Source organism: Atractosteus spatula, chromosome 24, assembly GCF_055471065.1.
Source record: "Atractosteus spatula isolate fAtrSpa1 chromosome 24, fAtrSpa1.hap1, whole genome shotgun sequence".
In the NCBI taxonomy this organism is placed as follows: Eukaryota; Metazoa; Chordata; class Actinopteri; order Semionotiformes; family Lepisosteidae; genus Atractosteus; species Atractosteus spatula.
The window spans coordinates 8,767,740-8,784,645 of record NC_142729.1 but is presented as its reverse complement, the minus strand read 5'-3'; the positions used below and the strand labels follow the sequence as shown (position 1 = coordinate 8,784,645).

The 16,906-nt window shown below is 37.7% G+C and overlaps 1 protein-coding gene across 1 annotated transcript in view; it reads left to right on the top strand.

Moving 5' to 3' along the window:
* LOC148815860 (interferon-induced protein 44-like) overlaps positions 1 to 16,605 on the top strand; it is a 40,151-nt gene extending 23,546 nt beyond the window's left edge. Inside the window, exons 6-7 of the mRNA XM_088904861.1 lie at positions 15,508 to 15,608; positions 16,227 to 16,605. Of these exons, the coding sequence (XP_088760987.1) occupies positions 15,508 to 15,608; positions 16,227 to 16,409 (284 nt within the window). The 3' untranslated portion in view covers positions 16,410 to 16,605. The remainder of the gene's footprint in view (positions 1 to 15,507; positions 15,609 to 16,226) is intronic.
* The last annotated feature ends 301 nt before the right edge of the window (positions 16,606 to 16,906 follow it).

The window sequence follows — 16,906 nt, the reverse complement described above, 5'->3', positions numbered from 1 at the left end:
CTACTATTCCCTGTTTCTTTTTTCTTTCATTGACTCTGCACCCTAACAGTCCTCTCAGTGTACTCCCCCTTGCTGGGGTCCTTCTCTCTCCCTGCAGTGCAGACACACCCAACATCATTCTTCTGAAACACAGCCAGGGTTCTTCAGGCCACACTCCTTGCTCTCTGGATTTCACTCTGGTTCATGTGCAGCATTCACACCTCCCCTGTCTTCACTCCAGGCAGTGGGACTAACTTACTGTACCCACATATCGGTGGTGACTGAAGCTGAAGCTGAAGCTGAACCCCGCCAGTGCCTTACTGTCTTCTGTGTCTTCTGTGTCTTCTGTGCGCCATTTAAAAACACAGCCTGCTCACCACACCTCCTGATCATCTGAATGTCTGACCAGCATCCCTCAGCCATTAATCCACCCTCTGTTTTCTCCTCAGCACACAAACCCACTATAAGGTTTCTGCAGCCTATAGCTGCTCTGCTGTTCAGATTGGAATCATTGATGGCACGTACAGCCAGCAGTCTCTGCTGCCTATGGGTCTTCTATCACCAGGCACTCCCTCAGAGCCCCAGTGGACAGTGTTGACTTTCAGCTGTATCTCTTCAGAGACACAATAATGCTCATAGCATACTGGGTGCAGAACCTGCAAACAAAACCACCTCTCTGCTCTGCTTCTCAGTAGCATCAAAATCAACAATACCAGCTGCCTCACAAACATACACACACTTTCTTCGCAGTTACCAGCCGCTCCGCCAGCCTGCATTATGTTAGTATTGTATATGCTAGTATATTCTTTATATTGCTAATTGATGAGAACACACAGAAAACACATTTGGCAGACTTTTCCACCAACATAAACGCACTTAGGGAGAAGTGGTATTCCTTTATATTCTCCTTGTTCTGAGAGACAGAACATAAGTCTCTCCAGTGAAGTCAGACAGGCCATACAGATGCAGCCATTCAAATTGCGTGGTACAAACCCGTACCGCAGGCAACTCACTACGTCATAACGCGTCATAACGCGGTACGTGATTGGCTGGCCAAAATGACCGACAGGGGCACTCATGGTGCGTTGGTCAGTTGTGGAAAGATTTAATCATTTAATGTCTTTACTGTGCACATTTTAATCAGCTTAGTATTGAATATTTACAGATGCAGCCATTCAAAATGCACGGGCGATACCGCATTATTTTGTGGTGCGCTTTATGCAGTCTACCGCGAGTTACCGTAAATTCTCCTATAATACCGCAAGCAAAATAATAGTATCCGGAATTTCCGCAAGGTGGAGCTAATAAAGCTCAACCTCTCATGTTTGAGATGTCGCCATCAAAGTCTTTAACGAAGATATTACTAATAGTATTAATAATGAATGACCTTGGACGAGCTGTAAACTCAAAGTATTGCCCTGGTCCACATTCTTTTTTTCATTGACCATCTTTGTAAAAGTAACACCACAGCATTTCGCAATCACGCATTTGTTTCCAATAATGCAAAGTACAGTAATTTTTGAGAATCAATTCACCATGCCTTTCACATGCTCATAAAAGAGATTGATTTAGGAACATAAACATATTACTGTATGCAAACTGTACTGTATACAGTATGTATACTGTATGTATATTTAATGTCTTAACTGTGCCCGTTTAAGTATTGAATATTTATATGGAATTTTACCACTGAAGGGAAATCTTAGTACCTGAGCATAAAAAGAATAGGAGCATACTGTAACGCGTGTGAAGGCCATAAACAATATTAATTTTGGAACTTAAACATACAGTATATGGCTGGTCTCGGTACTTTAAAGAAAACATACACACCAGTATTCCATTTCTCCCTAAACATTTTAAGCATCGAAGCCTTTAAGTAACGTGATACCGGAGTCAACAAGCATACTTTTAGAATTTGATTAAAAGGGAATATTATATGTGTAGTGTTTCATAGCCGTTCAGGGACGCCAAATAAATAATCATAGTGGCTCTCTGAAGGCACCAGTTCTGTAGGGTTTGGGCATTTACTGAGACAATTTTCAATTGTAGCAGTAAATCACAAAGTTGATTCTTTTGATGGCTTTAGAATCCAACCATGCGACATAACTCAAACAACGCACACACACAGGTACTAATACACGAGGATACATTTATTAATACATAGAATATGCATATAAACCTAACAGATCTTATCGAGAGGGTTATCAGAATACAAAAGATATATATTCAATCAGTTACGAAGAGTTACACATCAAGAGGACATACGTTCAGTATATCATTCATTAAGACCGTTTCATAAATGAACTTGGTTATAACTTCTACATTAGATACTTGAAACAAGTACATAACTCTTAGGAATTAAATTGATATCAACTGGTTTGGATAACAATTGAATTCCCGAGCTGTAATGCATTGAAGTTGAATACTCATCCAATTTCTGGGGATTCAGATCTCCTGCGGGCACAAAGAAACAGTTGCAGGCTGTTGCTGTCCAATCCGCTCTCTCTGGCTCCGTGCCAGGCTGTGCTGTGCGGCTTGCGACGGTGCGCTGCAGATGCTCACTGGCCTGCTAGTTAGTATTGGCTTTAACTAGCAAAGTTTGTGCACAGGAGAAAAGATGACTGTGGGTCCCAGCAAGTCAGGAAGAGGACCGGTTCGTTCCTGATGAAGAGCTAGTTCTGAATAGTGATTCAGCTGTCCACAGTTCTGACCTGTCCACGAGGCTTGCTGCTGGTGCTAACCTCGGGTGGATCCTCTGGTTATTCTCTGGCAACCTCCACTCTAGACTCTTAGAACAAAGGAAAGTTCTGGCACTCGGACACACTGGCCGTTCCGTGGTTGTCCGGGCTGAGTCTCGGGATGGTCAGGAGGCGCGCTGCGAGAATGTCCTGCCCTTGGGAGCCTTCTGCTCCTGGGCCGTCCTGCCCTGGAATTCTCCTTTGAATTCCCTTTAGAATTGTCCACAGAATCCTCTCCAGAATCTTACTGAATCTCCCGAATCTGAATCTCCCGAATCTCTCAGGCTCTCTGTGTTGCCTGTTTTTACCTGGAGGAACTTCAGCTCATTCATTGGCTGAAAGTTCCATGGGCATCAGAGTCCCACGTGGGTTACTCGGCCCTACCAGTCCCTGATTGGTTGACCACGGTGAGATATGAGTCACTTAGTCCTGACACTTAGTAATGCAGTCCAGATGTCCAACTGGCACTCCCTAGACAGATAGGCGCCAATGGATGACCATTGATCATGATAGCCAGACTTAGCTAAATGCATCCCCCTTTGGGAGCTGTCCTAGGAAACCTTAAATCACCCTGCACTAATGGTCTCTCTGTGGCTGCTCCACAGAGATGAACAGAGAAATGGGGCCTCATTTGGGAAGCTCAGAAACACTTAATTCTGCCTTATTATTAAGCCTCGCCGCTACATATGGAATCGCGTATCTAAAGAAATTAATAACAATATAATTATATTCATGTACCGCAATACAAGAATAGTACACGCTGTACATTGTCTGTTGATAATGTTTCTGTAGTGCTTTTTCAGCACTCTGCATGTGACCTTGCTGGTGGCACAGTGGGTTAGGTTCCTGACTCCCATGTCACATGGTCTGTGATCAAATCCTGCTGGAGCCATGAATTGTTTTTAACAAACATTTCTTTGAAAAAATGAAACGTTTCCCTGAGTCAGAGATTAAATAAAACCTCACTCGCACCAAACAAATTTATATTTCTAAATATCACAACATGATCGAATTAAAGTAATTTTAATAACAATGAATAGTCACCTAGGCATTACAATATAAACATTTATATTGATTTAAATCGCCTTTTGATTTAAATCGCAAATGCGGGTTTAAATATATGTGTTTTTTGATTCACAATCAGACAAATGCAACATAAATTGATATCTTTGTCTTCTAAGTATCTTAATAAACAATAGCTTTTAATAAGCATAGCTTTCTCCCCGTTTAGATTTATTTTTCTTGGGATCTTGGGATCAAACGTGGAAAGATTAGATTGTAATCGTTTTTATTTTTTAAATACATTTTAGAAAAGTGTAATCTATACTAAAAAGCTGTACACCACCTGCTATAAAGATACATATTGTAATACTTTCGAGTTAGGATAGGACAGACACGAGAACTCAGACTTGCAGAGTTAAAGCAAGTTAAAGCCTTGATTTTATATATCACCTTTAAAATTGGCATCTCAAAGCAAAGTAAGTACCCAACACTGATTGTACCCATCTGTCATGCTAATAAAGTACCTTGAATTGAATTGAGGGAGAGAGGGGGGGAGGGCAAGCGAGAGAGCCAGGACAGACAGGCAAATAAGATACACTCCACAGACATTCACAACAGCGACATATCATAAAACGTTTGCACATATAGTTAAATTATTAGTTGTTTTTAAGGAAGCTAAAAAAAACACTTGAATTACTTATCCAGTCTCTCGACTGTTATTTTTCAAGCAATGCAACAAACGTTGGGCAATGTTTTTTTTTTAATCCAACATTGACAGCCACATCTTAAATCTTGTCAGTCAGCTCTTTTTCTCTATCACCTTAAGGACAGCACATACAAGGGTTAATTGCACAATGGACCGCGCAAAGAAATTTAAAATAGTCTTCTTTAGTTGTGAGGGCAGGAGTGGATCACAGAAGGCATAATCAGCAAATTAGGAAAACAAAGAACAGGACAGGTGAGACGTTTATCCAGAGAGCGAGTGATCAGAAAAAGGAACAGCTGTTAAGCCCAGGTTTTACGCTTTCTCTCTGCTGAATGAATAAAAGCATTTTATTAAAAACGCGTTTGTGTTTGTCTGGGTATTTACTTTGTAATCTGTGGTTTACATCTACTGTATTGCTTTGAGATGCCACTTTTAAAGGTGATATGTAAAATAAAGTTTTTTATTATTGTTATAGAGAAACATGATCAGATTTTCCCTGGTTCAGAAAAAAGACGATTAAAATCTGTAATCTTTCCACTTGTATGTCATCGGAAAATACAAGAAGTTTCTGCTTTGTGTAAGGATGGTATCAAAAAATAATCTAAGTGGTGAGAAAGCTGTGCTCCTCAAAGCGCTTTACAGGATAAAAACAATAACAACAATAGTGTTAGGCTGGGCAAACGATTTTTTCATAGAAATACAAAATGAGATATAATGATGTGTTCCAGCTAAGACATTAACAAGTAAAACCCCCCTCTCTGCGGGAGTGCTGGCTGTGACGAATTAAACCGGTTTCACAGGTATTTTCAAAGTAGAAGGGGGCGAGATTTCCAGCGAAAGACACCTCCCCCCTCCAAAACCAAGGAAGTACAGTACTTACTAGTTAAGAAAGCTAGGCTCCTCAATGAAATCGCTTTAACATGCTAATGCGTTGGTGTAACAGTCCGGGCGTGGCAAGCTTCTAATGTCAACTCGACTCGATTGGAAGACAATGAACATATTCTAGCCCTAAATGAATTAATAGCAAACATGGTTTACATAAAAGACATTTTTCCAAGAAAGTTTATAATACGATCTATAGTTGAAATCTGAGCCTTAATAAAAAGAAAAAGCATTTTCAGAGAGCAATTACACTGTGTTTATGTAGAAAAAGTGATTAGGTTTATGAGCAATCTAATTACTTATTCGTTTAAAACACTATATAAAATAAAGTTTATTATTAATTTGCTGGACAGAGCGGTGAACATTATTATGGATAAGACAAAGATAACGATCCTGATCAGTTTAGAAATCTGTGTACGCTGTAAGGTTTTTACTTCTTAAACTTTTAAAATACACGTTTCGAATAGGAAGAAATCATCTTCCTGGTACAGTATGTATAGCAAACCAGCACGTCTTTTTTCTCCAATCAGAGGGGTTAGACGCTCGGTTAAAAGCAAAGGAGAATGTTATAATGGACATAAAAACAAGAGTTCACTGGCATTATATCCTAGAAGACACAGACCGGCGCCAGACCGGGAGAATGCCCGCAGCGTAAAAGAAAATGCCTGATGAACTAGGGATTGGACAGTTTCCAAGTGCTTGTACAATCGATGGAAATGTTCAAATAAATGTGCAAAAGAAAAAACAAAATAATCATTTATTTCTTTATCATATTGGCTAGCTAATGTCCTCTCTTTGCTAGTTAGTGGCCATGTTTCTGCGTTGGGTAGCAACGGGTGACTGTTCTCAGGCAGAAGATGTAAACAGCTTAATTTTCGTGTTAAATATTTTTTTTTAATTAAAATTCATTCTATACAGCAATCGCATATCTGGGTACCGTTTTATAAAACTTTCATGCTTAAAATGTTTAGGGAGAATTAGAAGACTGGTGTGTATTTTTTCTTTAAACTACCAAGACCAGCCATACACAGTACAGTTTACGTACATACAGTAATGTTTATGTTCCTAAATTAATATCATTTATGACCTTCAGATGCGTTATGCTCCTCTTCTTTTTATGCTCAGCTACTAAAATTTCCCTTTAGTGGTAAAATTCCATATAAATATTGAAAACTAAGCGGATTAAAATGTGCACAGTAAAGACATTAAATGATTAAATCTTTTCACTACCAACCAATGCACCACGAGTGCCCCTGTCGGTCATTTTGGCCAGCCAATCACTTACCGCGGGGCACCGTAGGGTGGCTTGTGGGTAGATTACCTTACCGGGGGTTTGTACCGCACATTTTGAATGGCTGCATCTGTATATTGAATTTTACAACTAAAGGGAAATTTTAGTAGCATAAAAAGAAGAGGAGCATTATGCATCTGAAGGTCATAAACGATATTAATTTATGAACATAAACATATTACTGTACGTAAACTCTACTTTATATGGCTGGTCTTGATACAGATGCAGCCATTTAAAATGAGCGGGGTACGCCATGGTAAAACGCGGTGAGCGTGTCGCATCACAATGCGTCATAGCCCGTCATATCGCGTCATACCCCATAATACCGCAGTAAAATAATAGCATCTGGAATCATCACCAGGTGGAGCTAATAAAGCTTAACTCTCATGTACAGCATTTGAGCTGTCACCAGAAAACACCAGGTTTCAAATCCCAATCACTGCTGAGGGACAATCTTTATTCAATTAAGAATTTAATTTAATTAAAAATTAAACATTAAAAAGTTGGCATATTTTATGAAAGCAAGATTGCTCAGTTGGACAAAAGTACATAGCCTACCACCTTTATCATAAATATTTTAATTATGCAGAAATATCTTATGCATCACAGTATTTACCGAAGATATTACTAATAGTATTAATAATGAATGACCTTGGAAAAGCTGTAAACTCAAAGTATTACCCTGGTCCACATTCTTTGTAACCGTCTTTGAAAACGAAAATACTTTCTTTTTTCATTGACAAAAAGTAACACCACAGCATTTCGTTGGTCTGATCATGTATTCGTTTCCAATGATACAAAGTAAATCTTGAGAATCTCCGATTCACCATGCCTTTCACATGCTCATAAAAGAAATTAATTTAGGAACATAAACATATTACTGTATGTAAACTGTACTGTATATGGCTGGTCTTGGTAGTTTAAAGAAAAAATACACACCAGTATTCCATTTCTCCGTAAACATTTTAAGCATTAAAGTCTTACATGTTATTATTTCAGAAACATTTTTACATGCTCCTTCTGACCATATTATTGTACGTTTATGTACTTTGTGAAAAGTGATCGTTTTAACCTTTTCTGCAAATATGCTCGTTATCAGAGTAAACAAAAGCATACTTTGAGAATTTGATTTAGGAAATATAATATGGATTCGTGCATCTAAATAAATTAATAACGGTATAACTATATCCATGTACTGTAGCACAAACAGAAGTATTAGACTTTCCATTGCTATGTGTGTAGCTGTCACTTGACTGGCCTTGGTGGTGTGACAGCTCAAGTGACTGATTTATAACCCTGAGGTTGGGTGTTCCACCCAGCTGTCACCATGAGTTTTCTTTTAACAAATAAACATTTCTTTGAAAAACTAAAATAGCAAATATTATTGGCATTATATTGACATTTTTATATTTCTAAATATCACAACATGTTCATACTGTATGTACACAGCGGTACCGCAGGGTGTAGGGTGCAAATCGAAAGCCCTACATTAATATTGTGTATTTGCCTGGGGCTGCGTGGTTTTCGCATCTCTCTTTCTCTGTGCTGAATTTCACTCCACTCTCTGAGTCTGTGTCTACATTGTTTGTAAACAAACCAGTTTTACAGGTATTTTCAACTTAGAATGGGGCGAGCTTTCCATGAAAGACACTCCACCTTCCCCCACGGACACATGTTTTCTTAGAAAAACAGATTCACAACACGAAGCGTGCATCAGTCTTCTGTATTAAAACATTGGTTTGAACACCATGGGAGCTGTTTTTAATAAGCTGCTGAGTAAAGAATAGGAATATTCCTGCTGTCAGCAGTATTGTGTATATAGTTGACCCTTACCTGAATGAAAACAGGACATAAAGAAAGGGTTTCAGAAATCAAACAAAGCTTTATTCCTGTGCTTACAGTCTGGGTTATGCTGTTATGCTTCCTATGCTGATATATGGGTTTTTCGCACAAAGCCGTATTGAACAGTATTTCTCGCGTTGTGAACGTGTGTACACAGCGGTCCCCCCGAGTTCCAGTTAGTGTGTAATTACACATCAATGAAAAGAGAATTAGCTCACTGATTTTTTGAGTTTTACGTGGAGGCTGTGAACATTTTCACAAGTCGTGGTCTTTAAAATGCATTTGGTTTGAAGGCTTTCTGTTTCCCTTGCGAAGATATGAACAAAAGAAGCGTGGTAAAAAAATGGCTTCAAAATGAAGCTGTGTCACTCTTCTGTGCTTAGTGCTTAGTGCTTACTCTGCTTAGTGTGTAAAACACTTGCAGCATTGTGGGTGCTGTGGTTTAAATGCTATTGGCTTGTGAACAGCAGTGAAGGCTGTGAAAACAGTAACCTGTCCCCACACACCCTGCCCCCACTGCAATTAGAATATACACAAAGCACTGAAATTTTTAAAGTAGATGATCAGGTGTTAACTGGAGTAAAGTTAGCTTGAAGTTCAAGAATGATTTTGGCATGTGTGTAACTTTTTCACAAAACCTCCTAGAGTTATGAAAATGCTTGCTGTGTGTACAAAGTACATTGTTACTGTTTTCACAGCCTGTTAAATAAACACAGCCAAATTGAAACGCTTGGAGTTTGTAATGTAAGGGCACTGTGAACGAGTTAAACTTCTATGCAGGAAACATACTGATTCTTATGGAAGCCCGTTTCCACCAGGGAGTAAAGAAAAACATGCTAGGGAGTGAAAAAAAAAGCTATGGTATTCTCTCCGATGCAGTGCAGTTAAAAAAAATATATCTGATGCTGTTCCTAAATTAATATCATTTATGACCATCAGACCCTTTATGCTCCTTTTCTTTTTTCCAATGGATTGAACAGGGAGAGGCATTTCATTATGTATTTTTCACTGATGAAACAACAGTGGCTCTGGAACAGTTTTCAACCATGTCGTTTTATAAAAAGGGGAGATATGTGAACAAGCAAAACCCAAAATATCCACCGAAGTATAGCCTATTCTGCTCTGATAAGAGTAGAGGGGGTGGAAAGTTGTCTTTAAAATGCATTTGGTTTGAAGGCTTTCTGTTTCCCTTGCTAAGATATGGACATGCGTGGTAAAAACAAATGGCATAAAAATGACAAAGTGAAGGCTGTGAAAACATTCACAATGTACTTTATACACAAAGCAAGTGTTCTCACAACTCTAAGAGGTTTTGTGAAAATGCTACAGGCGTGCCAAAATCGTTTTTGAACTTCTAGCTGACTTGACCTTCCCCGGTTTTCATTTTCAGATTGTGAAACATGCATTTGTGATTTTAATCAAAATGGGGTTAGACCATTAGAGTTGCAATACACTTCCTCGTGATCATCTTAGAATCTTTGTGTAAGCTTTAAGTTTTTTTTTTACTTTTTAATTATACACTTGAAACACTTGAATTTTGTAAATGCAACATACATTCCGTACAGATACAGTACAACCACATTCTCCTGTCTTCCCATGGTGTAAAACGAATTAGCAGGTGATTGAGATAAAAATGCATCGCCCATTGAGTGGAATGTTCTCATTTGTTCTCAGATATAAAAAGAGGTGATAATTCTTAACAATTCCGTGTCGCATTAACTAACTCTTCAGTTTATTCTGCCAGACAGTACATGAATATAATTATATCACTATTAATTTGTTTAGGTACGCGATTCCATATTATATTCCCTGTTAATCAAATTCTAAAGGTATGCGTTTGTTTAATCCAATAACGAGCAAATTCACAGAAAAGGTTCACAAAGTATATAATCTTATTATGGTCAGAAGGAGCACGTAAAAACGTTTCCGAAATAACCACATGTAAGACTTTGATCCTTAAAATGTTTAGGGAGAAATGGAATACGGATGTGTATTTTTTCTTTAAACTACCAAGACCAGCAATATACAGTACAGTTTACATAATATTTTCATGTTCCTAAATTAATATATTTTATGAGCATGCAAAAGGTATGGTGAATCGGAGATTCTCAAGACTTACTTTGTGTGATTGGAAATGAATACGTGATCGGATCAACTAAATACTAGTTACTTTTTGTCAATGAAAAAATAAAGTTTTTTCATTTGCCAAGACGATTACAAAGAATGTGGACCAGGGTAATACTTTGAGTTTACAGCTTGTCCAACGTCATTCATTATTAATACAATTAGTGATATCTTCGGTAAAGACTGAGAGCAGGAACATTCCTATTCTTTACTCAGCAACTTATTAAAAACAGCAGCCACGGTTTTTTACACAGAAGAGTGACACAGCTTCGCCTTGTGAATCTGTTTTTCCATGTTTACAAAGAAAGTGGAATACAGTAATACTACCTGCTATATAGATACATATTTTCTAGATGTTTAGATCCTTAAATTAATATAATTATTTATTTCTTTTGATACATGATTCCATACTATATTCCCTATTATAAAACGAATAATTCCGGTCCTGAAATCTGATTGGCTGATACACATTCGAAGCCGTGCTATATTCTCTAATATACGCACACCCCGGAATTTTGACTTCACTGAGTGATAAAGAAATTTCAAAGACTACTTCTTAGCGTAAATAAAAAAGCTTGGATTCTCATGTATCTGATATCTTTTTCTGCTGTCTTTGTTGCGCTCTTGAGGATCCTTGTGATATTTTGAGCTCTCGTTGAATGATAAGTGTCGCATAGTTTAAGTCATTTTCATTCTTAGAAATTATGAAACACCCAGTTTAAAGCAAGGGAGTTTTTATGTCTGTTATAGTAAAAGAAAATTCCTGACGAACTAGGGATTGGACACTTTTTCAGTGCTTGTACAATCGATGGAAATGTTCAAATAAATGTGCTAAAGAAATAAACAAAAAACAAATCATTTATTCCTTTATCATATTGGCTAGCTAATGTCCTCTCTTTGCTAATTACTTGTGGCTGTGTTTCTGCGTTACGTAGCAACGAGGGACTATATTTTCAGGTGGAGGAATGTAAACAGCTTAATTTTCATGTTAAATAAATTTAAAAAAATAAAATTCATTCTATACAGAAATCGCATATTTGGGGACCGTTTTATAAAACTTTTATGCTTAAAATGTTTAGGGAGAAATGGAATACTGGTCTGTATTTTTTCTTTAAATTACCAAGACCAGCCATATACAGTACAGTTTACATACAGCAATATGTTTATGTTCCTAAATTAATATCTTTTATGAGCATGTGAAGGACATGGTGAATAGGAGATTCTCAAGACTTACTTTGTATGATTGGAAACGAATGCGTGATCGGATCAATGAAAAGCTGTGGTGTTACTTTTTGTCAATTAATAAAATAAAGTCTTTTTGTTTACAAAGACAGTTACAAAGAATGTGGACCAGGGTAATACTTTGAGTTTATAGCTTGTCCAAGGTCATTCATTATTAACATTATTAGTAATATCTTCGGTAAAGACTTTGATGCATAAAATATTTCTGCATCATTAAAATATTTATGATAAAGGTGGTAGGTTGTGTACTTTTGTCCAACTAAGCAATCTTGCTTTCATAAAATATACCATTTTTTTTAATATATGATGATTAACATACTGTAATACAGTTTAAATTTAAAAGTCTAAAGAGTATACAACTTAAATTCTTAATTGAATAAAGATAGTCCCTCAGCAGTGATCAGGATTCAAAACCTAATGTTTTCTGGTGACAGCTCTAATGCTGTACAGGAGAGGTTAAGCTTTATTTTCTCCACCTGCCGGTTTTACAAGGTGATTCCGGATACTATTAACATAATCTAATTTGCATATGGTAGGATGCGGTATACTGTGACACGCCCACTGTGTTATACCACAGCATACCGCACTTGTTTTGAATGGCTGCATCTGTATACTCGATATAGAGACCATCACAGCTGTAGCTCATCAAACCCTCAATTCACTACACCTATGTTTTCCCAAACTGGCTGACAGCCTAGAGCTCATTGTAAAAACACTCAAGGACTCAATGAACACACAGCTTTCTACACAATTATGTGTAACATTCAAATGCATTCTACGTATTTCTAATTGATGAGACTTAAGCTAACATGATTTTATCTCTCAGATAGTTAACATTTACAAGTAAAAAAAAACTTGTATTTGGCTGCCTGTGATTAATATACTTTTTGATACAATTTGTCAAACAGTTATCTCTCCCATGGAACCGCTTACAGGAATGCCTTGTTTTATTGCTCAATAGTGACTTTAAGGAGGGATAAGATCACCCTCAGATTGGTATAGATTCTCTTGTAGAGCTCATTATAGGACACACAATGTATAGATCTGACAGGCAGGTGTCAGAGTTAGAGAGTAAATGCAAACTGAAATGAGTAACAACAGACAATTCAATTTAATCTGACTGGGCATAAAACAGCAACTAGCTATTCAATTTAAAAAATAAATTAAGATTCTTTAAAAGATTTATGCCAAAGTACAAGTACAAGTACCTTTTTAGAGCTTGAATAATAATAAATGTTGTTCAAGACATTCATTTGCAGAAACAACAGTGGATTTAATGAAAGCCTCTAGTATCATAGAAGATACAATATAAACAAAGAATTTGAGAGCATTTTTAAATATTATTAAATCAGGCTCATATATGCAATCTGCACAAATTAGCAAAAGACGACTGCTCTTTGGCTGTATAGTAATTACGAAAGACATTAATAAAGTTTTGGGTCACACTGACTGCAATCACTGCACAGCAATAATTCAGAATTCACCACTACAGGAGCCCTCAGTGCTCACTCACTCTTGGAGGTAGGTACCTTGCTCATAGCCATCACAGCTGTTAAAGCTAAAGGGTCCTGTCTAAAAGGATAGTTTTAAAATTACTTTGCTGTTGTCATCAACCTAAACTGAATTTAAACCCTGGAGAGTTGTAATGACACATGGACAGTTTTGTGGCCAAGAGAAGAAATAAAACAGAGATGAGGATTGTAGTGTGCTCTCACGAGGCACCAGTTCTGTAAGGTTTGGGCATTTACTGGGACAATTATGAATTGTAGCAGTAAATCACAAAATGATTCTTTTAATGGCTTTAGAATCCAACCATGCGATATAACTCAAACAACGCACACACACAGGTACTAATACACGAGGATACATTTATGAATACATAGAATATGCATGTAAACCTAACAGATCTTATCGAGAGGGTTATCAGAATACAAAAGGTATATATTCAATCAGTTACGAAGAGTTACATATATCAAGAAAACATACGTTCAGTATATCATTCATTTAGACCGTTTCGTAATTGAACTTGGTTACAACTTCTACATTAGATACTCAAAACAAGTACATAACTCTTAGGAATTAAATTGATATCAACTGGTTGGGATAACAATTGAATTCTCGAGCTGTAATGCATTGAAGTTGAATACTCATCCAATCTCTGGGGATTCAGATCTCCTGCGGGCTCTCTGGCTCCGTGCCAGGCTGTGCTGTGGGGCTTGTGACGGTGCGCTGCTGATGCTCACTGACCGGCTAGTTAGTGTTGGCTTTAACTAGCAAAGTTTGTGCACAGGAGAAAAGATACTGTGGGTCAGCAAGTCAGGAAGAAGACCGGTTTGTTCCTGATGAAGAGCTAGTTCTGAATAGTGATTCAGCTGTCCACAGTTCCGACCTGTTCACGAGGCTTGCTGCTGATGCTAACCTTGGGTGGATCCTTTGGTTACGCGCTGGCCACCTCTGCTCTCGACTCTTAGAACAAAGAAAAGTTCTGGCACTCGGACACACTGGCCGTTCCGTGGTTGTCCGGGCTGAGTCTCAGGATGATCAGGAGGTGCGCTGCGAGAATGTCCTGCCCTTGGGAGCCATCTGCTCCTGGGCCGTCCTGCCCTGGAATTCTCATTTAGAATTCTCCTACTGGAATAGTCCCTAGAATAGTCTCCTACAGGCTCTCTGTGTTGCCTGTTTTTACCTGGAGGAACTTCAGCTCATTCATTGGCTGAAAGTTCCATGGGCATCAGAGTCCCACGTGGGTTACTCGGCCCTACCAGTCCCTGATTGGTTGATCAAGGTGAGATATGAGTCACTTACTCCTGACACCTAGGAATGCAGTCCAGATGTCCATCTGGCACTCCCTAGACAGATAGGTGCCAATGGATGACCATTGATCATGATAGCCAGGCTTAGCTAAGTGCATCCCCATTTGGGAGCTGTCCCTTATCAAAAGAAAACATCTTTAAATCAGCCTGCATGAATAGCTTCTCTGTGGCTGCACCACAGAGATGAACAGAGAGATGGGGCCTCATTTGGGAAGCAACACTTAATTCTGTCTTATAAACAGGCATTGCCGCTACAGGATATTAGGTCTTACAATATTAAAAAATAGCACCTACCATTTACACATATGCACCAAATAATTCTACACCTGATCAATGCTGTAATAAATTGGGAACTTCCATTCAGCACTATTAAACTGCTTGGTAAAATACAGATTCACAACAACATCTAAAACATTGTCAAATAAAATTGTGAGAAAAACTCTAAAATATATAATAATATAAATGACGGATTATTTTCTCCATCAGTGTGAAATGATGAAAGTAAAACAAAACACAATGCAATCTAAATGGTACAGACAAAACTTTCACTACATCTGAAAAACAAAATTAAAATGTATAAAAGTTTTAAAGATCCCAAATAAAAGAGAGGTTTGTTCCAATAATTCTGAATGAATTGTATTTCATGACAAGTATAGCCTTACATTACCCCAAGAATATGATCCACTACACCTGATAGACTGATCCGAGGAATATTCTAAAGCTGAATGAGTGAAGTACAAAAATACAGTGTATAAAATCAAATTGCCTGGAAGAAGCTCAGAAATAATAGTCAATAATAGCTCCACTTTTGCCATTTCCCTGCCTCTGAAATCATAACTTCTGCATAAGGAAGGTTTGATTAAAAAAAAATATTTTTTGTTTCTGCAGATATTCCCCAGGTTGTGCTGTTAACTAAGGTGGATAACGCCTGTCCATTGGTAGGAAAAGATGTCAGGAAGGTGTACAGGAGTAAATACATCAAATCACAGGTGAGTTTAAACTTTGCTATTTAATATTAATGTATTACTGTCTCAAGTTACACTTTAATAAAGAGAATGCAAACCTGACCTTAATATTCAAGAAATACTCCTTCAAGGTTTGTACCTTATTAAAATATTGTAATCAGCTTAAATTACTTTTGCTGATTTGCTTCATAATCAGTTGCCATCTAGGCTCCGGCTGGAAGGAGACAGTAAGAGCTCTGAAGTTAAGGGATCTTGTTAGAGTCTAACGGCCTCTGAGACTCTCAGTGAGGTATAGTAGGCTTAGATTATGCAGGAGATGCATTACTGAGGTGGGTCTTGGGTCTGAGACAAGCAGGTTGCAGCCTCTTTGCTTGGCCCAGTAATTTAGAAATGTGTTGTTGAGGAACTGAAGCATCTTCTCACAAAAGAAAGGAGAACAGAGTCTGGAGAGCACAGGCTGTGTCACTAGTCTCCCTGCATACCAAGATCTGCAGACACACAGGCATTCACTGGGACATTTGACATTAATAGACATTAGATTCTTTGATGTTTACAGTATGTCTGCAATGTTTAAAGTACAATTAAATTCCTTGGACTTGTATGTTATATTTAATCAATCATCTGTCTTTCTTTATATTTCAGATAGAGAGGTTTCATCAGATATCGGGCATTCCTGTAAACTGCATTCTTCCCGTGAAGAACTACAGTGAGGAAATCAGCCTGAATGATGACATTGATGTCCTGGCCCTGACAGCACTGCTGCAGATACTCAGATTTGCAAATGGACACTTACTAAACTTGACGCAAATGGAATATAAGAAATAAAGTTGTAAAGTATTAATAACTATGCACTATATTTTAGAAATTCCGCTGATGCATATCTAAATTAACAGCTAAATTAACTCAATTTTGTTTCTTGTTTTTCTGATATTCTCATATATTTATTAGAAATTTGACAAGGGAAAAATGCCTCTGTATAAGAATATGAACAGAAAAAATAATAAAAACCACCTAATGCTAATATGAATTAAATCATTCATGAGGTTCTGCTTTACTCCAAGATATAAAGTAGCCGATACTGTATATCATTTTATCAAGCAGCCCACTGAAGCTGGCCTGGCCAGTACCTGGACCTCAGAAAGCTAGGTTGCTGCTGAAAGAGGTGTTAATGGGACCAGGAGAGAGCACTCCTTGAGCCCTTGAAACCATGTACCCTTTGAAAACATGAATTAGGATCCCATGCAATTCGAAAAAGAAAGTACCCATTTCTCCACCTTCAAGATCTTTTTATAACATTACTCTTATAATACTTACATCAATGG